The sequence below is a fragment of the Elgaria multicarinata genome, chromosome 16 (assembly GCF_023053635.1).
Source record: "Elgaria multicarinata webbii isolate HBS135686 ecotype San Diego chromosome 16, rElgMul1.1.pri, whole genome shotgun sequence".
Classification (NCBI taxonomy): Eukaryota; Metazoa; Chordata; class Lepidosauria; order Squamata; family Anguidae; genus Elgaria; species Elgaria multicarinata.
The window spans coordinates 2105624-2132106 of NC_086186.1; the positions used below are offsets into that span (position 1 = coordinate 2105624).

The 26483-nt window shown below is 43.4% G+C and overlaps 1 protein-coding gene across 1 annotated transcript in view; it reads right to left on the reverse strand.

The window, feature by feature from the left end:
- SCAPER (S-phase cyclin A associated protein in the ER) overlaps positions 1–26483 on the reverse strand; it is a 156715-nt gene that overhangs the window by 76563 nt on the left and 53669 nt on the right. Inside the window, exons 21-23 of the mRNA XM_063142209.1 lie at positions 19909–20045; positions 13037–13102; positions 7745–7856 (exon numbers count right to left, since the gene is read on the reverse strand). Coding sequence (XP_062998279.1) covers positions 7745–7856; positions 13037–13102; positions 19909–20045 — 315 coding nt within the window. The remainder of the gene's footprint in view (positions 1–7744; positions 7857–13036; positions 13103–19908; positions 20046–26483) is intronic.

Below are 26483 nucleotides of genomic sequence, written 5' to 3' on the forward strand. Positions count from 1 at the left end.
AATGTGATCATCGTGTAGACATCTTGAAGTTTTAATTTAAAAATATCTTTGGGGTTCAACCAGAAAGGTGCCATGAATGAAATGGTCATGGCTTATGGATGGTTTGTACAGGGGGCCATTTTACAAAATCACAAGCATCAGAAGGTCCATAAGTAATGGGCCCGTAGAGTTCCTTGTAATGGGAAAGGCATATGCTTGTCTGCCACAGTTCCTGCATTTTATAAGAAAAACCACGGCTCACCTCAGATATACATAAGAGCCAGGCTGGATCAGGCCAATGGTCCAGTGATCCAGGATTCTGTTCACACAGTGACCACAAGCAGCACACGAGGGAGCAAGTCACCAAGTTCAGTGTGCCGCATTCCCAAGGAAGTGTGCGAACGACTGCAGCCTTAACGTGTTTAATCTTGGCTAGACGGGACCTCTCGCGTGTTTTGCCATGCACACAAAAGGATAAGAAGCCGTTGTTTTTAACTCATTGTTTTAGCTTTTGGGATGACTAAAAAAAACCTCCCAAATATACTTGGACAAAAAGAAGAAGAAAAAAAGGAGAGCGGGTGGGTAGGAGAAAAAAAGCACAATCTGTTCAGTAATTACAAGTGATTAATTCACACAATCAAACGTGGTTATTTCACCAAGCACAACATTGAAACAGAAATTGGGGGGGGGACATTTCCCCTCAATGACGTTATAAAGGGCTCCAGCAAACGACTTATTTTGTTTCCCCTTTTCAAAAAACAATTTGTTGTGACACGAAAGTTTGGGAGACTTTTAGTAAGTGGGAAGGAGCTTCTGCGGCGAACTTTGCCCTCCCTCTGAGCGATCCTTCATCCGGGCCCAGCCATTAGCAAAGTTAAATCAATGTAAGCAGCTCCCACCACCACCACTGACAGCTCGTGTACCTCCGCCTTACGCCTTGGTATTGGGGGCTTTCCTTTTCTTTTTTATGCTCCCAGGGGAAATTCAATTAACAGCGTCAGTCTCCTCCTCTCAGTCAATGACTGACGCTATCAAGATCTCTTTCACCGCCCCCGACAAGCCGAGATGTGTCCGCTGATTTCTTGACTCGCAACTTAACAAGAGAATTACCGCCCACTTCTATAAATGGCTCTATATGATCTGTGTCATAAACAGCATGACAGCTGCCGAAATCAATCTTTTCTGACCCTATTGATTAGGACACTCAGAAATAATGAGACTTCACTGGTGGCAGAATAATGCTGTCGGGGGGGGGGAAGGAGGGGCAGAGATCCCTTCCTTACGAACGCCGCCGTATTTGTCTTTCCTTTGCCCTTTTCTCACTGTACTACAGAACACTATCATAAAGCTACAATCAATTTTCCCCTTCCTGTTGTGTGGGTGACAACACCGACTTTTTTTAAAATATGAAAGTAAAAGGATATGTAAGATATGAACATACAAAAGCATTAACGATCAGTTAAAAAAATTACGAAGTTGGAAACAGAGCAAATGCCAGCTTTCCCCAACCTGGGGCCCTCCAAATACATTGGACAACAGTTATCATCCCCAATCAGGAGTGGGATTGTTCTTTTTGTGAGAGATATGACAGAAAAACACAATTGTCTTACAGTAGGTTGCCAACATTTCAAACTATGCTCCTGCAGCTGCAAAAACGTTTACTTTTTAACAGGCTAGTTCATTCTTTCCTCTTCCCTCCCGATCCTTTTCCTTGTGTGTTGTGATTTTTTACTTTGAAAGCCCACTGGCATGGACTGTGTCTTTTGCTGGTTGATTGCAAACCACTCTGAGAGCCTTTTTTCGGCAAAGGAACAGGACAAAAATACTTTATTTATTTCATTTATATACTGCCCCATAGCCGAAGCTCTTTGGGTGGTTTACAAAAGTTAATGGGCGGTTTACAAAAGTTTTAACATATAAATATGCAAAATGGCAGATGGTGCACTGCATGGCACAGCTGTGTTCATGTCCATGGCACTAGAGTTGAGGCATACACTGCCTGCCCAAAATTTTAACTTTTGAGAACCTGGAAAGGGAGCAGAATCCTGAGGCATTAGAATGCTAGCAGCTCACCAAGCAATATTTTAACAAGGCATCCTCAAAAAGACAAAAAAGGGACAGAGGGGCCAGAAAAAATAGAGGATTGTCCCTGGAAAATAGGGATAGATGTAGCGAGAGAGACTAAAAATGTATAACACGGGAGAGTTCAGATGGTCTTATCTCAGCTTCAGAAAAAGTGAGGCTATAAAGCTTTCTTCAAAGTGTGGTTTAAAACCCTTACTTGTTCTGAAGCTGTAAACTACAGTTTACTGGCTTGGATGAAATGGGAAACTATAATTAGTTGAAGACTTTCTCATTTGTTTGCTTGTATATGTAAAGGGAGACTCAAAGGGGGGCTGTGTGCCCAGGCAAAAGGCTTCTTCATGCCTCAGTTTATTAAGTTGAGATATGATAATCAGAAAATGGTCAATATTCTCTGATCTTTACGAGTCTTGCAAAGCAATATGATAGCTTAAATACCATCCAAGAAAACACAAGAGCAAGGCATAACACGAGTGAAGCATTTTCTAGCCAAAGTTGAAGACAACTCCGTAACGTACAGCTCCTGGTAGCTGGAGAAGGGAGGAGGGTGCCATTTTTTTTGGCTGCATTAATATCGCTGACAGTTTATTTCCTTTCTTGTTACGCTAAAGTGGTTGGTTTTGGCAGTGTCAGTAAATGCAAGAAAAATAACATTTTTAGAAAATGTAAAGCACTATCTTGACTTCATTCATAAGGGAGTGGGGGAATCAGTCATTCGTCACTGGTGCAAGCGTTTCAGGAAATTTGGGTGTTAGTATTTATTGGTCTTGCAAATGTCTTTTGCACATAGGCTTGGGCAGCACCAGATCTTGACTAACAGCAGCTTATATCCCACTGTCAAGAACATGTAAAACATTTTGGAAATAAAAAGGGATGTATAAATAGATTCTGAATTAGACATGACTAATGATGTGAAGGCCTGAAAACCCACCACCACCACCACCACCACCACACACACACACAATCCCCCCCACACACACACACTGCATTCATTTCTCCAGGTATGACTAGGTGTGACTGTTGGAAGTGGAAAATCAGTTGTAACTCAGAGTTGAATTACAATAAGACAAATGACCATTTATGTTAGTTGAGTGCTTGGGTACTTGAAGGAGTGGCTTCCCTCGCACGCTCTGTTCGACAAGTGAAGTTCTAACTCCGGGTGCTCTAACTGCTGACGACCAGAGGGAGCACTCCAGGAGCGGGGTCTTGTCCATGGTAGCACCAACTGTATGGAATGCCCCATCCTCAGTATTGAGGCCTGCCTAACCTCAATACTGGATATCAGGGTTGGACAACCTATGGTTTCCCAGACGGTTTTAGTCTACAACTCCCATCATCCTTCACCACTAGTTATGCTGACTAGGGTTGATGGGAGTTGTAGGCCAAAACATCTGTATACTCGTTTTTATCTTAATTTTAGAATTTCTGTAAACCACCCAGAGAGCCCTGGCTATGGGAGCGGTATATAAGTGCAATAAATAAATAAAAATAAATAAATTTGGAGGACCACAAGTGGCCCAGCCCTGCACTATATCTTTATTCGCTGGGTGAAAACCTCGCTTATGCAGGAGGCATTTGTGATTGAGGCTGTTTTGAGGGCATTCTTTTGGTTTGTGATTGAGGCTGTTTTGAGGGCATTCTTTTGGTTTTGCACTGGTCCAGACTGATATTTTCATTGTGTATTTCTTCCGTTACATTGTGTTTGGTTTTTGCGCATTCTGGATTTGCTAGTTTTTGTTGTTGTTTGCAAGCTGCTAATTTGTTGAAAAATACATGAATAAATGACAGTATATATTTTTTCACAATGTAGACAAATAAGAGTTTCACAGTGCCATTCCTACACACAAGCACACACTCTTCTTTCTTCTTTCTTTTCTTTTCTTTTTTGCTAACTGTACTACAAAACATTCCCTGTAGTAAACTGACTTGCAATGAATTTGTGAGGATAATTCAATAAGGTTTGTTTAGGTTACTGTATTACGGCACAATTAGCAATGGTATGATTATAGACGGAATCAGAAATACAAGCCGGCACTATTTCCCACTCTACCATTGCAAGATATCTACTTGCGATAACGGGAAATACACGTTTGATTAAACCACAGGCTTGTTTTTAGAAACATTTTAAGTTCATGTTTATAACAGTTCCTGAGAAGAGTTACAACTATTATTCTACTAGCTGATGGCTATCAATGCTAGCAACAAGAACCTAGGGTTTTCCTGTTAAAATATATACACGCCCTCGCCTGAAATGGACCAATTAAGAACAGATATTTGTAATATTGTACATATGTTCGCTTTTCCTTACCCACCCTGAGGCCTAAGGGACAGTTTGTCTTCTGTGTAAGATTTAAATTATTTATACTGAAATGGTGTCCCATTATAGGGTCAGAACTATCACAATAAACTGTTGAGTTACAGAAGTGTCACAAGCCACTTAAAATTTGCTGTGTGCGTGTTAATCCTTTCCAATCTAAAGAAACGGCTGATTTTTAATTGGATATATATTTAATGAGTTTTAAATCATTTTTTTTAATCCCAACCTTCTCACTGACAACAAAAGAACGAGGGTGGAAAAGCAGCACACGCCTAAAAGCAGAAAATTCTGAAGAGGGGCAGGAAGAACTTCATTTAAAAAGCCATCTTCCACTGGAGCCTCTCCACGTGATCTGGGGTGCTGGAGAATACTCCACGGCCATTGAGCCACGGGCCACTTTCCCTGGGCCACCTCTTCTCCCCTTTGGGGCAGCTAAAAGTCACCTTCACAAACGAATTACAAAATAGACAACATTTTAGTGAATGCGGCCTTTTACAACAGCGGTATACCAAGGGAAAGGGGAGGGAAGTGGGGCTACTCCCCCAGGAAGGCTCCTCCTCCTTCACCTGTCCCCACCAGTGGCCTTCACAGCACACTGGGCAGAGGGAGATGAGAGGGGGCAATGGGGCCATTCAACCAGCCCCACCGACAGACTTATCACACACACCCTTTCCCTCCCTATTTCTTTTCTCTTGTGTATTGGGACTTTTTGGACAGTAAGAGAGCGGGGGGATGGATTATCTTATTTTACTGATTATACGTAAGCCACTCTGGGAACATTTTTGGCTGAAGATCAAATAAATAAATAAACAAAGGATGACATTTTAATGCTTACTTTCCTCCCTGTCTTGTTCTTACATTCAAGGTAACAGGTTTAGGAGGACTAATTGAAGTTGCCAAGAAGTCTTTGAAGGCAGCCCCGCACAAAACACACTGCGGGATTGACCAGGTTATTGCAGAGTCAACTCCAGGGGACATTTTCTCTCTCTACGCAAATCTCCTATGTTGCATGAGATGGAGGCTGATGGCTCCGACGCCAGCAGCGTGGAAAATCCACTCCGGGTTTCAGTCGGAACTCTAAAGGAGCTCTCCTAGTTGCGATGTCTCTTTTAGAGTTCTGACTGGTTCTGACTGAAACCCAGAGCGGATCCACCACTCCACTGACATTGGAGCCACCGGCCTCCACTAGCTGGGAGCATCCATAGAAGCGCCCTCCTCCTCCTCCTCCACGCATTGTGCAGTTGTGCTCCTTCATGTGAATGCAGACAGCCAGCACAGACATCGCCCAGCACAGATCTTCCGTTTTCAGGCATCTCCTTCTACAGCCCATATTTATTTTTCTTCCACTGCTTGTGGTATTTGGATTTCAATGAACCTGAACCAAGGCAGGGTTTGCCAGAATCTGATATTGTACTGCATTACACTCGGCGGCATGGGTCAGGGAACATTTTGCCTTCTAACTCCCACCAGCTTATAAACTTTGGCAGATATGAACTTACTTAGTAAGGTCTGTGTGTCACGCTGCCAGCTCTGAGCAGCCGCCCGGCTGCAGTCTTTAAAAAACAGGGCCAGTAATTTGGGGGGAGGGGGTTACTGGCGGGAGGGGGAGGGGAGATTCCATGTCAAGTCTATCTGTTTAAATTCTGTTTACTTGTAGTAATGGCATACACATGTCTGAAAAGCTGCTGATAAGCCACAAAAAAGCTTATGTTACCCTGTCGCTATTCAAAAGCCAATGCTAAAATTAATCTTTAACGAATAAGCAGAGAAATCGTTGTACACAAGACTGAATAAAGATGCAGTGGTTTTCAACTCTGCGCGTTTAAAGCGTTAAGGATTTTCACAACGTCGGATGAAATGGGAGAAATGCACACTTCAGGAACAATAAATTAGAATTAGATGGGAGAAAAAGGGTTTTAGGAAATGCCGTCTCCCACCCTACTCTCCCTGTTCCCAAAACTAAAATCTACGGGCAAAGGTCTCGCTCTATACTCCATCATCCTGTATGTTATGAGGACAAGGAGTCGGGGGTCTGAGCTTTGTGACATTACATCTACAGATGCAGCTGCCTTTCAAAGACCAAGTCCCAGCCAGTAAATAAAAATATACTTTTTAGAGAGCCATTTTTAGATGAAAGTATTTGCAGGTAGCTCTCTGCAGGTCCAATTTACTTCTCTTGTGTCACATGTTTTATGCCATTGTATAGGGCATGGGCGTATTTTTTATTATTATTTATTGTTTTTGGCCTTTCTTGTAGGAGTAAGGGAAAGATATAATTTTTTAAAAAACACCAGACCAAACCTAGTTTCTTTGCCATTTGCTTTAAAGTAATTTTATAAAACCTCTGCTGGAAAAAAGAAAAAGAAATAAACCGACTCATCTGGGAAAATGTACATATGGGCAACGTAGTATAGAACTTTTAGAAACAATAATATAATAGAAATCCTGGCAATTAGTTCAGTTCTATGTTGAACAAATTATCGAATATCAGATGTTGTTGAGAGTCTTGCTAAATTATCTGAAGGGATGTGTGGAAAAAATGGGACTGTGAAACGTTGATTAATTTTATTAAGAGTTACAAAAACTTCTTAGAAGAAGAGCGTCCCCCGCCCCCACCATCCAATTGGTTTTATAGGTGGTGGTAATGACGAAATGTATTTAACTCCCTATGTACGATGTTCAGTTTGTTGGGAAATGAATGACTTTTGTTATATTTTACATTTAATGATGATATATGTCCATATGACTGTTTTCTTGGATTGCATAGATTTGCAATTGAGATTTAATGATAATTATCTAATGAATGATTGGCTTGTATTTTTTCTCCTATATTTATAATATACTATGTTAAAAAGAAAATTTAAACATAAAATCAATATGAAATGACACACCAGCCCAGGCCTGACAGCCTAAACTGGTTTATTTGATTACATTTCATACATTGATAACCCATCTTTCCTCCTGCTAACCGTAGAATACAAAATATTGTTACAACAATAAAATATATTGCAAAATCTATCCCCTTTCTCTATATCTATGTAATACTTTCCACATCCATATACGTGAGAGATAGGGTGCATTTCAATGCACACATTACTGGAAGTAAGCCTCATTAAACATATTGGGTTTTACTTCTGAGTAAAGCAAATGTAGTATTGCACTGATCACTCATTCATTCAGATTTTAGTATCCATATATACACAATGTCCTCAACCCTACGGATTTAAAAAGACCTTTCCAAGAGATAGATGTACACATATTAATACTTTTTAACTATATCTACACACGTGTGTGCCTCTACATGCATGTGGCATGTGTGTGAGTTCTACCAAGTAAGTATGAATTGAGCAATAGGAGTTATAGTACCTCTTTTTCCAGAATACGTGAAATCTCCCCCAAAATCCTGTCCAGGGCAGAGACTTTGTTGCTGTCTTGAATTTGAAGCTGCTTTAGCAGATCTTTGACCAATCGCTGCAGCCTTCCAAATTAAAAAAGGAAAAGAGGGGAGCGGGGTAGGGAGAAAGAAAGGTAGGGGTGAGCACTCGAGTAACATTGCACAGCGCCTTCCTTAATCAGAATGGGCTGGAAAAGACCCAAACCAAACTAAACACCACTGGCACAAAATATACCATGACCACAAACACCCACCGTCAGCCGGAAAACCCGCTATGCTGGCGCACGGCAATGCAGCGTGGCTCCCACAGTCAAAGCCCTGTTTGAATCTAAATAGAAGTGGGCAGATTCAGCCAAAGGCTTTCTGAAAGAGACAGATTTTGACCTGATGCTAGAAAGAGTGCTGTGTCGGAGCCTGGCAGGTTTCCCCTGAGAAGGCCTCAGATGTTGAACTTATTCATCTTTTATTAGCTTTTGTTTGCTGCAAAAAAAGCAAATGCTATTTTGGGCTGCATTAATAGAAGTATGGCTTCTAAATTGCATGAGGTACTGGTTCCTCTCTATTTGGCCCTGGTTAGGCCTCATCTTGAGTATTGCGTCCAGTTCTGGGCACCACACTTCAAGAAGGACGCAGACAAGCTGGAGCGTGTTCAGAGGAGGGCAACCAGGATGATCAGGGGTCTGGAAACAAAGCCCTATGAAGAGAGACTGAAAGAACTGGACATGTTTAGCCTGGAGAAGAGAAGATGGAGGGGAGACATGATAGCACTCTTCAAATACTTGAAAGGTGGTTACAGAGGATGGCCAGGATCTCTTGTCGATCCTCTCAGAGTGCAGGACACGGAATAACGGGCTCAAGTTACAGGAAGTCAAATTCCGGCTGGACATCAGAAAAAACTTCCTGACTGTTAGAGCAGTACGACAATGGAACCAGTTACCTAGGGAAGTTGTGGGCTCTCCCACACTAGAGGCCTTCAAGAGGCAACTGGACAACCATCTGTCAGGGATGCTTTAGGGTGGATTCCTGCATTAAGCAGGGGGTTGGACTTGATGGCCTTATAGGCCCCTTCGAACTCTACTATTCTATGATTCTATGCTCATTTCATGTTAAACAAAAACGCACGCCCCCCGCCTATTTTCCTGCTCTGCATCCCCTTCACCTTCAGAGATTGGGTCAGCAGGGCAGGGCCTTTTCTGTTGTTGCACCCAGACTTTGGATCTCCCATTCTCTTCCTGCTTTCTGTGCTGGAGAGCATCCGTGGTGCAGGGGTGGGAGGTGCTTTTGTGTTATACCTCTCCTGGTTTACTTGTGACCTTTCTCGGCTGCTATGGATTCGGATGTGATTCTGATTATTTTGATTACATCTGTTCACTGAATATGTGTGGAGTTGGTGGTGGGGGTTTGGGGATTTTAGTGTGTAATATAAACTGTATTAAATTATTAGTAAATTATTAATAAATCACTACTAGATTATTACTACTGTTAAGGAAAAAAATCTCCATCTCAACTGATATCCTTAAAGGCCACACTGTGGGACATATGTAATGGCCCCAATCCAAGAAACATTAAGTCATGACTAAGTCCTATTGAACCTAACGGAACAAATTAGTCCCAACAAATATGCTTACCACCGTATTCAACAGGGCTTACACCCTAATGTATTCAGGATTGTAGGCTTAGACATGACTGCCATAAATTGGATTGGAGCCAACATTTATTTTATAAAACAGCTCTGATTTTAGACACTGGATCTTGTTTTTAAAGCTTGCTATTCCTGCTGTTAGCAAGGATTTCTTTGTTATCAGGCCGGTTCAGGATTGTAAACTTTCACTAGACTATTGTGCATTTTGGCTTGAGGGATATATTTTAAAATGGTTTTTTCCTCCCTATGAAAACAAGCTTCATACACAGTGTTGGCTCTGCCCTGCCCCTCTAGTTTTTCCAGGTACAGACAAATCAAAGAGCAGCCCTACGTTTCGCCTTACAATTTTTCCTTTTTTTTTTTTTAAGAAACCCGAAAGTTTCAGCATTTCATTCCTGCATCACAAAAAGGTTCTTATCCTCCCTTTCCACTTCCTAACGCAGAAGTTAAAATTGCCTTCTCTTAGATTCCTTCAATTGTTGCAGAATTGCTTAATTTCTTGGCGCAAATCGAGGTAAACTCTGAATTGAGCTGTTTGTTGATTCAAAGAAGGTAATCTTACTCCTTCTTTAGAAAACGCTCATCTGTGTTGCTCTTGCAAGGACCCTCAGCGTATCTGCCAAATTCCAGACCTTGATGGTCTGCGTAGGATGCTCATTCAGAATTCAGTCACTATCGGGAAAGGTTTTTTTAATATATATATATATATATATATATATATATATATATATTTGTAAAGGGCAGGGAGAGTGTCCAGTTGGGCCCCCTTGAGCCATTGATGGGTCTCCTCAGGATCCAGTGACATGAGCTCCTCTGCCCTGGGCCTCTCCTCTTTTGCTTGCCCCTCAGAGCACACAGGCCCACATTCACGTCAACAGGCCCTGGAGCCAGTGCCCACGGCTGGAGAGTGCCCAGACTGGAGCAACCCCACCTTCCCAGGGGCACCTTAAAGAATAGGAAACCACCCATGAGGGCAGGAGGTGAATGCAGGGCCAACCCGTGACCAGCGAGAACTCTATTCTCTTACTTTTGCTTGGTCTCATATTCATATTTATAACCCCAGTCCATTAAGCGGGTGCTTCAGTAGTTGATACAATGCTCCATATTTGCTCCATAGCAGCACAATGGTTAAACGTAGCTTGATTTCAAGCTAAACTTAAACCTTTTGGCACTCTGTAGCCACTCTGCATGTAATATTTATTTATTTATTTATTGAAGCCTGGAGAATGCCAAGAGAGAGTCTGCTCCTGCCGGACCCCTTTCTGGGGCTTTGTGGTCTGAGGCAGACAGAGGATCAAGAGGAAATGGGAGCTACGCCTTGGGGTGGATTCAAAGAACTGTGAGCGGAAGGCTGAGGCTGCTAGTTTTGTTCCACAAACCGCTTGCTCTGACTGGTAATTCCTCGAGTTTCTGTCTGTGCAAGGGGACTGCACAGGTCTTGCACAAACAAATTGCACGACAGAAGGACAGCATTCAGACTGATGTCACTTTCCTTGCACCATGTCCTAGTGTGTGGTACAAAACAGCAATTCTGAAAGTGGAAAATGCAGCTTCCGCGTGCCGAAGGGCATCTCTGGGTCCAGCCCGCTACCTCCACACACCTGACGTTCCCTTCTTGCCCTCCCGGCCTTTTCCCTGCTTAGTCCTGTGTCAATATTTACATTGTAAGCCTTCACGCAAAACGAGTTGCTTTAACTATATATATATGCACATGCAGCGCTTGGGTTTATTTTAAATGCAATAATAGCAACAACAACAATCTCTACAAGAATATTTACATTGCCTTTAATCAGCACTGAAATCAGGTTGTACATTCAATACTGTAATTATAGATTCAAACTTTTTTGTTTTTTGTTTTAATAAAGTCAATTTAGCTTCTTACTCCTACTGCGGATGTTGGCAATGGTTCCTCCACACGCTCGCACACTCACACATGCACACACATGCAAATACTGCAGGCTTTTTGAGATTCCATGTACATCACACGGAGAGTCATACTCCTCTTTCTCTCTAAGAACTGAGATGGAAAACCACTGTTTTTTTTCCTAATAGCGAACCCAGCTGGTGAATCACTGCCAGTATCGTAGCCAAAGGAGGCCCACTGAGAAACAAGAGGTATGGATCAGCATTCTTCAGGGAGCTAAAATGCCTAATGGGGCAACCCCACCCCACCCCCGAAACAGTCCAACGAGGGCCACGTGTGCATGCTTACCAGCCTCGGAACACGGAGCCCACAGCTGGGAAAGAAAAACGGGAGGTGGTGATGGGGAGGGGGGAGGAGCACCAAGCCCGGCTTGCAGGGAACGGCTGGCTACAATCCTGGACAAGAGCTCCCTCTTTGAGGAGGAAGAACACACTGCAACATTTCAGAATCATAAAATAGTAGAGTTGGAAGGGGCCTATAAGGCCATCGAGTCCAACCCCCTGCTCAATGCAGGAATCCACTCTAAAGCATCCCTGACAGATGCTTGTCCAGCTGCCTCTTGAAGGCCTCTAGTGTGGGAGAGCCCACAACCTCCCTCGGTAACTGGTTCCATTGTCGTACTGCTCTAACAGTCAGGAAGTTTTTCCTGATGTCCAGCCGGAATCTGGCTTCCTGTAACTTGAGCCCGTTATTCCATGTCCTGCACTCTGGGAGGATCGAGAAGAGATCCTGGCCCTCCTCTGTGTGACAACCTTTTAAGTATTTGAAGAGTGCTATCATGTCTCCCCTGGACCAACTTGCAATTACAATTCAACAACTTGCAATTTTGCTGCTGGACCCACTTGCAATTAACAACTGGGTCCAGCAGTACCTGTGTGAGTGTGTGTCTGCACAACACGAACCTCTTATAGTAATCTTGTCCGTGACGATAAACAAAGCAAAAAAAGGGGGGTAGGAAGGAAAAAAAGTGTCTGATATTCAAGCCACAGGCTGTGCATTTAGTCACAGCCTCAAGATGGAACAAGGGAGAAGGCGGCAGACCTTCAAGTCAGGCTGCGCCAGGTGCAGTGATGGTTTCAGGTTGCACCTAGGACTCTGAGATGACGAGAACAAATGATCGCTGATTCTCCATTTTTGAAAATATATAAATCCAGGTTTTACTTGCAACTGTTCACGCTTAGGTAAAATACACAGGTTCCTTGGCAGGTGGAAAACAGAAGCAGAGAGAAACTAGGCAGTTCGTTCATTAACAAAGTTGGAGAAAATTATAGAAGGCCAATCTGAAAAGGATACCCAGGGATGGGGAACCTGTGCCCCGCCCCACCCCTAACGTCATCAGACCCCAACCGACCACACCTGCTGCCCAGGGCTGGTGGAAGCTGGAAAGCAACAATTCCTGGACGGCCGCTGGGTTCCTACCCCTGCCCTGCAGTAACCAAGCGTAAGTTCATGTAGCTGAACTCGTTGTACGCGCATTCCCTTGTCCCTTCCCCTCCGCATTCCATTCCTCTCACCTTCTCCCCCATCATCTCGCCTGTATCTGTTGTCTAATTTGTAGGTCCTCAGGGGCAGGGACCTCCACTCTCATCCTCTGTAAAGCACCATATGTACAAGGGTGGCATAATAAGGGCACGTTCCCGGAATGCATGTTTACCTAAGTACAGCATGTCAATTTTAAGCCAAGAACTAAATGCTTACTTTGCTTTGTAGGGCGAGTCACAGGAGATGTTCTTTGCTTCTATTGCACTTTCGTACTCCTTTGCCCTGCAGAAGGAAATATTTTAAAATATTGGTTATGGCTTTACACAGAGCACATTCTTCATTTTACTATTTGAGACCTTTATATTATTATTATTATTGTTGTTGTTGTTGTTGCTGCTGATAAAGTAGAAGTTAATTTTCAAAAATTAGGTTAATGTTCAGGGAAATTTGTCCAATCAACAGCACTAGCTATCCAAAACCTGTCAAATGACTTTGCTCCTATTTGAATAACTGTATGCTGAAACATCTGATACTTTTATAAGCGTCATAAGCATCAACTGCAGAGCACGCTACACAGGGAACAAAGGCATTTGTAACATGGAAGTGTTGCCAGTGGCTGCTATTATCAATAGAAAGACATGCTTTTAAAACAACAGCAACAACAACAACAGCAACAACAACTTAAACCTCTGGTAGTGCATGTTTGGGTCTCATTAATATTTCCTATCAGCATTTAGCAATTTATGCAGCCCTATGAGATTCCCCCATGCAAAGAGAAAAGCCATACATAGGCGGCTGCTTCACTTTAGGGAAATGTAAAGTGGAGTCAGCAGCACAAACCTGTTCTGACAATTAGAAAGCGTTCAAATTTACCTTGGCTAAATGCCAACGTGCCAGAGTCAGCGGCAATTGTTTCTCTGACACCATTTAGCTCGGCTTGAGCCAAGCGGTGATTCACCAGCCCACGCAGGGACCCGAAGCCTCGGCGTTGCACGGGGCTGCTTGGAAAAACTAAATTTGGAAGAAATCTCACTGATGTGGAACGTTTAAATTCTTAGTTCTTCTGTGCAGACCCCGACAGCGAAAGAAACACGCGATGAGGACGTAGGCCATTTCATTGAAAAAGGTTATACTGAAAAGGCTTTTTCAAAACAAAAATGCAAAAAGCAGAGAACAAACTGGTATGGCAGTCATGTGCAAACGTTATTAACCAAGTTTTCCATTGCTCCTGGCAACAAGGCTGATCCTATTTACTAGCGACATTCCTCAATTTCGACAGGTGGTGGTTTTTTGTGTGTGTATAGGCTACTCTTTCTGAACTGTTGACTACTATTGGCTTTTGAGTCTCTTCTGCCGTGATCGTCTGGTTTGCACTCCCTATTCGTTTTGGTTTTATTGGGTTATCCAGCTGTTTATTGTTTTTAATAATCACCATAAGCCAATTTGAATTATCCATAAGAAAAGCAGGATATACATTATTATTTTTTACTATAGTTGATGTTGCATACTGATGTAACACTTAACTGTGGCTGAAACTGGGAATTGGTATTTTATCTATTTTTACATTTTCAATAATTAATATCCAAGGAGCTCTGGGCATGTTACATACTTCCCCCTCTTTAATCATCACAACTTTCCTGTGATGTAGGGGAGAGAGAGAGAGAGAGAGAGAGAGAGAGAGAGAGAGAGAGAGAAATAGAAAGATTGGACAAAGGTCACCCAGTCAGCTTTGTGCCATGCACAAACCTGGCCGGCGACATCATATCACGCCAGTCCTTCTACAACTTCATTGGCTGCCAGTCCAGGTCTGGGCCCGATTCAAAGTGCTGGTATTAACATTCAAAGCCCTAAACAATTTGAGGCCAGGCGATCTGAAGGAACGCCTCCTCCCATATGTGCCTGCCTGGACCTTAAGATCATCCACAGGGGTCCTTCTCCGTGAGCCCCTGCTGAAGGAAGTGAGGCAGGTGGCTACTAGGAGGGCGTTCTCCACTGTGGCACCCTGGCTGTGGAATGAGCTCCCCAGAGAGGTTCGCTTGGCACCTACATTGTTTTCTTTCCGTCGCCAGCTGAAGACCTTTTTATTTTCTCAGTATTTTAACACCTAATTTAACTTAAATTTATACTTTGCTGTTTTAATCTCATATTTTAACCTATATTAATTTTTGCTGTGTGGTTTTATTCTGGTTATGCTTTTTATATTGTATTTTATATTTGTGTTTTAAATTTGTTGGTTGTTTCTACGCTGTTCATGGTTTAATTTTTTGTCAACCGCCCAGAGAGCTTCGGCTATTGGGCGGTATAAAAATGTAATAAATAAATAAATAAATAAAGCAGGGACTTTGAAGCCAGGTCTTTCTTAATCTAAATCCAGCAATCTAAGGGCTACACTCCACCAGATCTCTGCTTAGAAGGAAAGATGTAGTGTTAGGTGAAGGAATACGCAAATCCTGTGTCCCATTCACAACTGCTTAATCATGGGTTAACTATCAGTAGGATTATGTCTGCACTGCCCTTTACTTCCCCTTCACACTGGGAGAAGTAGGAATCCACACCAACAGAATCCAAATTGTAAAATGTTTGAACAGAATTACACATTACATCTAACATAGCAGATGAGTTAATAAACTTTGGCAGTATTCTCTACCAAGTACAGCGAGATCTTGACACAACTCATCTGCTCTTTAAAATACGTGAATCCAGAGTCATCCATTGTGCCCATTGAAGACATCCTCCTTTGATGTCGTGAATGAGAAAAAGATCATGTTAATTACACTTCTTATTTACTCTTTCCAGTCATTCCCCAAACCTGGTAGATTCTCTAAGCAGATTGGGTGCACCAGACAGACAGACAGACAGACATGGGTGGCTAAGTAGGGGAGAGGCAGAAATATGAAAAGCTTTTAAGACAAGGATGAAAAGCATGACCTTTATCTAAGAGGAGAAAGGAAGGATTCGGAGAGAGACATGACATGATTGTAGTGACAAGCAAGGAAGTCGAATTTCAAGTTTGCACAAAGTCAGTGAGAAGCAGCTTTTGTACGTTCTGCAAATATTTATCTTCACCAAATGCATGCCCTGGGCTATCCTTTGCCCCTTAATTATCTTCCTTGTTTAGTTCATACTTTCCCTCTTGCTGCCTGGAAGGCAATCCGTCCTTTGTTTCTTTGGCTAGCCCACGATGCACAGCGTAAGCTCTGTCTTAACCTACATAATGCCATTTTCCCATTCAATAATAAGATTAAATTCAAACTCATTTCACTAGTTTAGCAAATGGACTTGTTTCGCCCAGAAACAAGGTGGATGACTCTTTCTTCCAGTTCATGAGATAACCCAAGCACATTTTAAAATGCTATTTCTAAATATTGGCAAAAGTGAGATAACTTGAACACCATCCAGAAAAGAAAACTAATTCGTCATTAAACTAAAACCAGTATCAACCATTTTACGAAGTGGAGACTTTCATACGCAGTTTGAAAAATCAGACCAATGACTCCATTAATGCCATAACATTTGCCTGCAATTTAGAATTTAGCTGCAGTCACCAATCCATGGTAAGGATCTTGAAGCACTATTTTGATAGCATCACATACATGTTAATATGGAATAATTTACTTTGCTATATATCAGCTATAGCAGCAACAGCTTAATGGCTTGGGGTTATAAATATTATTAATAAGACCAAGAAAACTTAAGAGAATAAGATATCTCATTGATCACGGATTGTCCCTTCATTCACCTCTGCCATTACAGGTGATTTCATATACTGATTTAAGATCTAACAACTTAGAATGCAATAAAAGCCCATCTGAGTGCATTTACTTGGTTGTCCTCAATTTTTAAATTTTGCCATTTCCCAATTTCTGAAGTATGCTCAACATTCCACGTTCTTAAGCTCGGTGAGTTTTGCATCATGATGTGTCACACAACTGTGGGCATAACAGCTACAAATGCAAACCAAAGTGAATTATGTGGATAACCCCAACTCCAAGCTCACACTACGGACGGATGAGGAGCGGGTCTTGCTCTTCAACCTTTTACTTGCCCACAGCTAATTAATTTCTTTAACTCTGAAATCTAACCAAGTTCCAACCTATCCATTTCCAGCTATTTCTTGAGCTTAGAATTCAGATTAAAATTTCACACAGTGTAATCCTTTGCATGTTTATGCAAAACCAAGTTCCGCTGGGTTCTATGGGGCTTATTCCAAACTGAAACAAAAGCCTTAACATTGCATCTACTATAATCTCCCTAATTTACTGGGCATGAGCATTCTCTTCCTCAACATGTGAGGTGATGTTTGCCCTGTCCTGGACGGGGTTGCACTCTCCCTAAAGGATCGGGGCCGTAGTCTGGGGGTGCTCTTGGATCCAGAACTGTCACTTGAGGCACAGGTGAACTCAGTGGCAAAGAGCACCTTTTATCAGCTTAGGTTGATATACCAACTGCGCCCTTATCTGGACGGAGATAGCGTAGCTACAGTGATCCATGCTCTGATAACCTCTCGTTTGGATTACTGCAATGCGTTATACGTGCGGCTGCCTTTAAAAATGGTCCGGAAACTTCAACTGGTACAAAACAGCGCAACACAGTTACTAACAGGGACTGGCCGGCGAGACCACATCATGCCAGTCCTTTTCCAGCTTCACTGGCTGCCAGTCCAGGTCCGGGCCCGATTCAAAGTACTGGTATTAATATTTAAAGCCCTAAACAGCTTGGGGCCAGGCTATCTGAAGGAACGCCTCCTCCCATATGTACCTGCCCGGACCCTAAGGTCATCCTCAGGGGTCCTTCTCCACAATTCCCTGCTAAAGGAAGTGAGGCATGTGGCTACCAGGAGGAGGGCCTTCTCTGCTGTGGCACCCCGGCTGTGGAATGAGAGGTTCGCTTGGCACCTACATCATATGCTTTTAGACGCCAGGTGAAAACCTTTTTATTCTCCCAACATTTTAACAGTCTATAAATAAATTTTAACTTGGTGTTTTAAATTTGTAATTTTGCATTGCTGCTGTTTTCATCTGGTTGAGCTTTTATATTGTATTTTATATTACGGTTTTATACTGTTGTTTTATACTTTGAATGTTTTTAATTTTTGTGAACCGCCCAGAGAGCTCCGGCTATTGGGCGGTATAGAAATGTAATAAATAAATAAATAAATAAATAAATATTTGCTGTTACTCACAGAAGGGCCAAGTGGTGAGCTGAAGGCAGAGCAGGAGGCATGGAACTAAAATTAAACGTTCTAAGTAGAGTACGCTCTCTAAGGCTGCACTCCTATGGACACTTCGTTTTTAAAAAATATATATTTAGATTATTTTGAGTCTGCACTCCGATCATATCAAATTCCCAAAACAGAGTACAGTTTTTTAACAATACAAGTAAAATTACAAGCAGACAAAACAAAATCAAGAGCTGGCATTAAAAATCCACCAACAAAAGACTAGCCTTAAAACGCCTATGTAAAAAGAAAGTTCTTAACAGCCCGCTTAAAAGGGGAAAGTTCCTCAAACTTTGCAGAGTGCTGGGAAGCCGATTCCAAAGCTTAGGGGCCAACACTGAGAAGGCTCAAGCACAGCCGGTCTTCCGTTAGGTAAAATGAGGCAGAAGATGCTGAAAGGGGGATGCTGAAAGGGGGCAGCAAGGTGTTGACAGAGAGAGCGGTGTGCCAGGCAGCCTGACCAAGAAAATAATACTGTCACTACCATCCAATGCTCTGTACCCAGCCTATGATGGGAGTTGTAGTCCCACACATCTGGAGGCACCAGGTTGAGGAAGGCTGCTCTATGACATGAATCCCATTCTTTTAAATTGCAAAATCCTACTGTATGTAGCATGCAAGGTTATGCCAAGTCCTTATTACTACACTATTATGTATGTATGTATTATTGCATTCATATTCTGCTTTTTTTCCTCCAAGGAACCCAAGGTGGCATACATAATCCTCCTCCTCTCCATTTTATCCTCACAACAACAACCCTGTGAGGTAGGCTGGGCTGAGTCAGTGACTGGCCCAAAGTCACCCAGTGGGTTTCCGTGGCTGAGTGGGGACTAGAACCCATATCTCCCGACCCCCAGTCCGACACTTTAGCCACTACACCACACTATGGCAAATAATTAAAAATCTGACAATTTAAAGCTGTTGCACACTAAACGATGACCCTATCTGTGGCATTGGCCATGAATTTAAAAGAAGAAAGAAAAAGCATCAAGAGAAACTCATGGATGCAAATTAAAGGTGGGGAGATTTGCTATGCAAATGCCCAAACATTTTTATTACAATATAATAAAGCTGCTAAAACTATATGAACTCCTATGTAGCAACAAAGCTACTGAATGGATTCACACACGTCCCCCAGCAATTAAAAACAGCACTGCCAATATTTCATTGCTTATAATGGATTTTGACTAAGTGAAAGGAATCCTTTAAATAGGAAGTCATTTAAAGAACAACAATATCAATGACAGATTATATCGGAGGGGAGATAGCCTCCGTCGGGGACGTTGCCGCGCCACGGCGGACGCGCGAGACAACGGTGCCCCTTCATTCCATTCTGATCTGCGGATGTCACATTTTAGGCCAATGACAAACTGCAGGTCTGACAACTCACTTTCCATTTTAAGATATTTCTAACTTTTCCTTGTTGTGGCAGGCAACAAAATTGATTAAACCCAGCCTGGGGATTTGACACTCCAGCCGACTGGCTTCTATTTGTTGATTACTATTGATTTTCTTTGATACTTCATTTTAAAAATCAATAGCTCGGAAGAAAAATAGGCCTGGTTTACACATACTTAAACATACTATTGTATGCTGGAAGAGGCTGCCGCTTTGGCAGGGCGCTGGCATCCAATTACGAGGAAAGCTCTTAACAGGTGAAGGAAGGGGCTCCGGATCGATATGCCGTTTTCTTCCTCAATCAGAGAAAGTGGCCATAAATTAGGCTCATCAGTGTTATTTTCAAGATGTTCCTGAAGCAAATAACTTCAAAGGCGTTTCTTTTTCTTTTAGATTTCCGAGGCAAATTTTTTTTTTGAAGGGCAAAAGAAATACAGCAAAACCAAATGGGGGAAAATATATATCTCAGTACCTTGAGTTCATCCGTGCCTTCAGTTTCTTCGCCTTCTTTTTCGTTTTCTGCCTCTCCTCCCCATCTTTTAAGGGCTCTGTTGGGACCGAGCTTTCTACCATGATATCCACAATGTACTTCTTTAATGACAGGTGTTCCTGGAGGAAGGAAGGAAGGAAGGAAGCAAGCAAGCAATGGTTAACACAGAAAATTTCCACGGGGATTTAACTTCCACATCCAAAAAAAGGCACAAATGCTGACATGGGCCCTGGCTTACAAAGCGCCTGTCTATGTATATTACACAAGAAAAGCCATGGAGTCACGTTAAGCCCAGGCCCTGTTCAAGGTCAGATTTGTTTCCGGTATGGTACAAACCACAAATCCAGACACTGCCAGTTCTAACTATCACGACAGCTGAACAATACAGCACCGTGATCATGGAAACGCCCACCAAGAAGTGGGCTGTATTAGTGGAGCAGCCATTTGAAAATCCAAACCAGGAACGGTATCGCAAAAAAGAATGTGCTAGCTTTCGCGTTTCAAAGATCTCTTCAGGTCTGACGTTCAACAGGAAAAGAGGGGAGGGGGAAGGCGTAGGATCATATGGATCACATTCAATGAGACAGAATGGGGCTCAGAAAGCAGCCCTGCTGGACCAGACCAAAGACCCACCTAATCCAGGCTCCCATTTCACATAGCAGCAACCAAATGCCTCTGGGGAATTCACAAACGTGAATTTCCACAAGTATGTGGGCCACAGCCTTCGCTTGTTGCTCGCTCCCCTGGAACCACTACTCAGAGGTACGAAGACCACTAGATGTGGAACTGCCACATGTTCATGGCTAATAGCCGCTGATAGATCTCTCCTCCAGGAAACGTGTGGAATCCCATTGGAAAGCCATCTAAGCCATCTCAACACACCCACACCCGCAGCTGTGCTTATTAGCCCCCTTCCCAAGTTACAGAGGATGGCAGGGATGTTGAACCTCTTTCAGCCTGAGGGCCAAATTCCATGGCAGAGGAGCTCTGGGGGGGAGGGGCATACCAGGGGTGGGCAGGGCCAAAGGGCTGGGCCCCAAAATGCCAGCCTATCTTAGCTTAAAGCTCAAACTGCCAGTAACTAAACTTTAGGATGAGCAGGTATTTCAACCTTTTAGAATGGGGGGGGGGGGGAGGAAATGGCACACAAGCCAGGGAACCAGCCAACTGTTGATGGTTGGGGGAAAGGGGGTGGGGCCAAGCTCAAGGCAGCATGGTCCTCTGGGGTGGTTGGGTCAAGCAACTGGGGAAGGAGCCGGTCCTGCGTATCAGTGACAAATGGACAGGACTGAGCACCCGAGCCAGACTCGCCAGCTTCACAGGAATGGGTGGAACCCTACTGGCCCCTACTGAATTGGTAGCTGCAATACCACCCTCTGGCCATCTGCATTGATGGCGCTACTGGGCAGGAAAAAGAGCAGGCCAGCAGCTCCTTCTTCCAGCAAGCTTCCACAGAGGTGCACAGAGGGAAGCTGCCTGGGTCTGGGTGTAACAGCCCATGGCTGCGGGGCACCTGGTCCTACAGACAGCTAGAAATAAAAATGTACATCAGCCCCAAGGGTTGTCAACTTATACTTGTGCTCAGCAGCATTACTGCCTCTTCAGTGTGTGTGTGTGTGTGTGTGTGTGTGTTTGACAGCTAAAGGGATGTTAATCCACTCCTCCGAAACACAGAATTTCTCATGGTTAAGTATAACGTGACATTCCCTCTGTCCCGTACACTCAGCGATCAACGATAAACACTCTGCCTAATACATGGGAATTATGAATGGATCACAGCCTCTCACTCAAGGGTCTTTCCTGATCTAATCTGCAACTTAACAGCCATCTCTGTCTGAAAGGTAAGGATTCAACACACACATTCATTCATCTTGGAGGCCTTCATTTCTGGGAACACAACGCAGGATGGAGGCAAAACTCGCCATCCATCTCAATAAATCGGGGCGCCCTCACGCACGCACAAAGGAGGTTTCTCAGGGCTCTCGACTTTCAGTCGCAGCAGCTCGGATTAATCTCAAACTTCATCGTTCTAAATAAAAAGTAGAGTAATGACATGTTGCATCACAATTCACTGTCACTTCTTCAAAGAAGAGATCAAAGCAGGGGGGATTACTGCCGTGGGCAGATCTAATATCTAATGTGTGAAGAAAAAGACATCCAACCAGTAGCTCAGACAGTATTGAATGTCAACAGGAGACTGTGGGCCCTGCAGTTGACACACTGGGCTATGCTTCACTGACGACCATTTCTAGTTACGTTTCTCATATTTGCTGGCGATAAGATCATTTTCAAAATTAACCTAAGCTTATCCTGTTGAAGAGAACACTACACTTCTTGGAAACTGAATGAAGTCCAACACCAAAAAGGTTGCGTCCAAGGATCCGAAGAAGTTCCAACCCCTAAAGTGACCTGACATTCAACAAGACGTGCCAAACTTCCAAAAGCGTTTGCTTAGTCGGAGATGTAGGAACCTACCCAGCCCATACCCAGGGCGTTCTTGCAAAGCTACGATCGTGGCTCAGACCCAAACAGAGCTACTCCGGCCACAGCCAAGGGCTTGGGAATACTATTGCAAGGGAGTTCCTTCTTCCTTTTTGCAGAGCAAGGGGCCATTCCACTAAGTCTCTTGAAAAGTCCCATCAGCTTCAAAACTCGCTTGCCATGCAGAACTGGGCGGAGGGGGCTCTTCCGTCTGACAAACACAAGTCCCAAAGGCTCTGCAGACACGCAGAGCTGAACCTCTCAGCCTTGGGACCCCGGCCAATTTTGTCTAATCACTGATTTTATGCCAAACACACTTCGGTATGAAAATGTTTGGTGCAACAGGAGAGGAAACAGAATATTTGCATAAGGGACACTGGATACTGCAGTTCACATTGTTGTAGCAGTTTATCCATGAGACACACAAGGGCACCTGCTGATGAAAGGCACCTGCTCAACCTCTCACTGAAAAAACTTCGTGGCTGGTGGTTAGGGACGATGGGGGTTGTAGTCCAAAGCACCTGGAGAGAACAAGATTGGCGAAGCCTGTGCTACGCTCTTTAAAATTATACCACCATAGTAAGATTGGTTAGAACCTATTTATAGGTTTTAAATTTTGTAATGCCGCCTTGAGGCCCAGCATTGGACAAAAGGTGGGATATAATAATAATAACAACAACAACAACAACAACAACAACTTAAACAAGACTCCCCACAATATTCCAGCATTCCACCCAAGAAATAAACACAACGTTCAGCATTGCAAACTCTAGAAAAAGCAAAAGTTACATCAACTGCTTACTTCCGTGATGGCTTGTAAAATAAACTGATTACATCTGACTGAAACATGGTTGTACACCATTTCATAAAGCCACAAACAATGGTATTGCTATGAAGCTGGAAGGGATCCTGAATGAAGAAACCGATTTACATAAAAATGGCTAATAGGAAGTGAAAAATAACCCAAATAAATAACAGAAGTTAATGAATACTTGCTTTGGTCCTATAACTGCCACTCAAGATGAAAGCATTTAAGCACTTTCATATTTTATGAACGAAGTACCTAAACTGGGAATTTACGTAAACTTTATTAGTTCAATGCTATTATAATTATCTTAATGCATTTGAAATTGAAGAGTCAGATCTGATACCAGAAGGGAGGCTTACGTACAGATTACAACTGGATGTATTCTAAAACATTTTAAATAAAGCAATGATACTTTCATCAGAGATGCACGCCAGCTGTCTTGTTAGTACTCTTTTTCCAAGAATGCAATTTACTGCAGGGCTGGCTAAGAAGCCAGGTTCTCACCACTGCATGCTGCCCGCAATTCAGCTCGGCTGCCTGTAGATCAGGGCTGGAACCTCTACTGGGGACCCTAAGTCTGGAGCAGGGTTAAAGGTGCAGGGTGCAGAACTGCTGATTTAGAAAACACACACACCAAAACACCTATATGTGTTTTAAGTTACTGAAAGGAATGCCATGGCTTCATGCCCTCCAAAAGACTAAGCTACTATCAAGTGCAGTTTGGGGGCCTCCTGTTAGATCATATTACTGCCATCCAGCCTTCCCCAAACTGGCACCCTCCAGATGTCTTGGACTACAATTCCTATAATTCCCAGCTATTATGGCCTATGGCCATGCTGGAAGGAATTTATGGGAGTTGAAGTCCAAGACATCTGGAAGGGGACAGGTTGGGGAAGGCTGCTGGAACCTACGTGGGGCTGCCTTTGCAAGGACTGTGGAGAAGTCAGCTGGTCCAAACACTCAACAGGCCAATTGCTAATGGCAGCGGCTAGCCAGTCTCCTTCCAGCCACAAGAACTGCCTTCTCCCACTCCAACTGGCCCAAGCTTTCTCAGAGGCCCTGCCCTCTATCTGGTCATCACAAGATACAGGGCCTTCTCAGTGGTTGCACCAAAACGTTGGTATATTCTTCCTGCAGACATCCACCACCAGGGTCACAGTGTATTCAAGTAGAGCAGCAATGGGAGAGACCCCTTGTGTTCTCCTTGTAAGGTTCCTGGAGACATCTGATTGGCCCCTATGGAAAACTAGGTGCTGGACTTTGGTCTGATCCAGCAGGGCTCTTCTTGCGCTGAAAACGTCCCCAAGGGCAAATGATTATGGATCAATGCCCACTTTGCATTTTGTATTTGGGCACAAATGCCATACCATCAAACACCAGGGTGGGAAGAAAGTATATCAATGTTTACTGTTAGATTTCTGGGTGATTTGCAACCCAACTCGTAGTAGTCTAAGAAGTACAACAACTAAAATCAGGTCACTCGTACCAAGGATCATGTCGTAATCCCCACCCCTTATTGGGGAAATCAGGGTGCCAGATAATGCTATTGGCATTATGCCAGAGTAGCTTACACTAGCTGGCACAACGTAATGCACGTTAGCTGTTCTGCCCCATTATATAGCGCCCATGGTCAAAATCTCATTGCTCTCTAGATGGATGTTGCATTCATTTAATCTGCAATGTACCGGTTTCCTCCACAAATTTAAAAACCAAGGTGGCTATTTCAAGACCAGCGTTCTAGAAAAATGAAACTGTCCCACAGTTTTACCAAAAGCTCAAATGTACTTCAGTAACTGCAGCACGTGAAATGGCAGCGTGGGCACTGCATGGCGCCTTAGTGTTCATGCACCCGCAGTGACAAACATGTGTGCTAACAACAAGACACCTCCAGCTCCCATTCTAGAGCCAAAGAGGAAGGAGCTGAGTCCTGGAGGACGACAAGGCCAGCAACCCACACGAACAGGGGCACAACAGGCACAAACAGGGGCACTGACGAGAAAACAGGGGCGGCTGGACAATATATGCAGGAATCTAATCATCGGCCCAACGAAACTCCACATATTCTTCATTGATCAACTGAAATCCTTACAGAAGAGCTCTCTTTGGGACAAAATCACAAAGTGGTGCTTTTATTATTATGACTGGTAAAGCCACAACAGAGAAAACCATTATCAGCTGATTCAACCTTTTATTCACAGCATAATTCCAACTTCGATTGGAGATCACGTGTCCAAACTTGCACAGTGAATTGATTTTAAATCAAGACAAATTATATCACCAAGCCTTTATTTAAATCAATTACTTTAATCAACCTCTCCACTAGTAGTTCATTTTTTTAACGAAAATGCATTCTCATTTGTTCATTCAAACATTGATTTACAACCAAACAGAACTTCTGCACTACGTGAAGTTGAGCGCAGCACTGCCAGGGGGGCGTCATGTGGCGACTCTGCTTTAGCATTTGTGGTTTTTTTTATAACTACACATTATCAAGATGCTTTCAAAACAAAGTATTGCTTATTTACTAGCAAACCCAACCAGCACACACCAGCACTGCCCTCTGCTGGGTCTCTAGGTCAGAATACCCTCTCTTTGAGTTCCAGCACATTTATGGCTCCTTAAACCACAAAGATGGCTGAAAGGACCGAGATAAACGGAGATGCTCATGTTGGATGAAGCGAAGCTTGGTGAGAAAAGATGGGTGGGACCCAGCTTCCTGCAAGGTTGGAAGTTCAGTGACGGCGACTGGCACACGGGGTACTACTGGTACAGAGGGAGGGGAAGCTGGTCAAGACCCATGATCCCTCTTGGCAAGCTCATTCTCTCCCCCACTCCCTTCTGGATCATGCGCACAGGAAACAGCTAGCAAAGACAAGAGGGGAGAGTCATAGGAAGGCACTAGGTAAAGCCAGGCGTGCCTGGGCCCAGCCTGAATGCTATCCCCGGCTCTTCGTCAATAGGCTTTTCTGTGGATGAAGACAAAATCTGTGCTAGCTCAGGGCACGTTATGGAAATCCGGTGTTGAACTTACTACCCAATGAAGCTCTTTCGCTTCTCGGCAGGCAGCTGTTATTCGTACTGGGTTTAAAACAAAAGTGTGTCAAAGATCAAGTGTATGTTATCTGAAGTGTCAAGTGCGGAAGGTTAAGGGTGAAATTTCCTTAGGTCAGAGGTGGTATAAATAAAATCTTATATGTCAGAGAAGAAGGGTAATTTAATATGAAGACATCAGAGATGACAAGCAATAACTTTAAGTAGGAATAGTGTA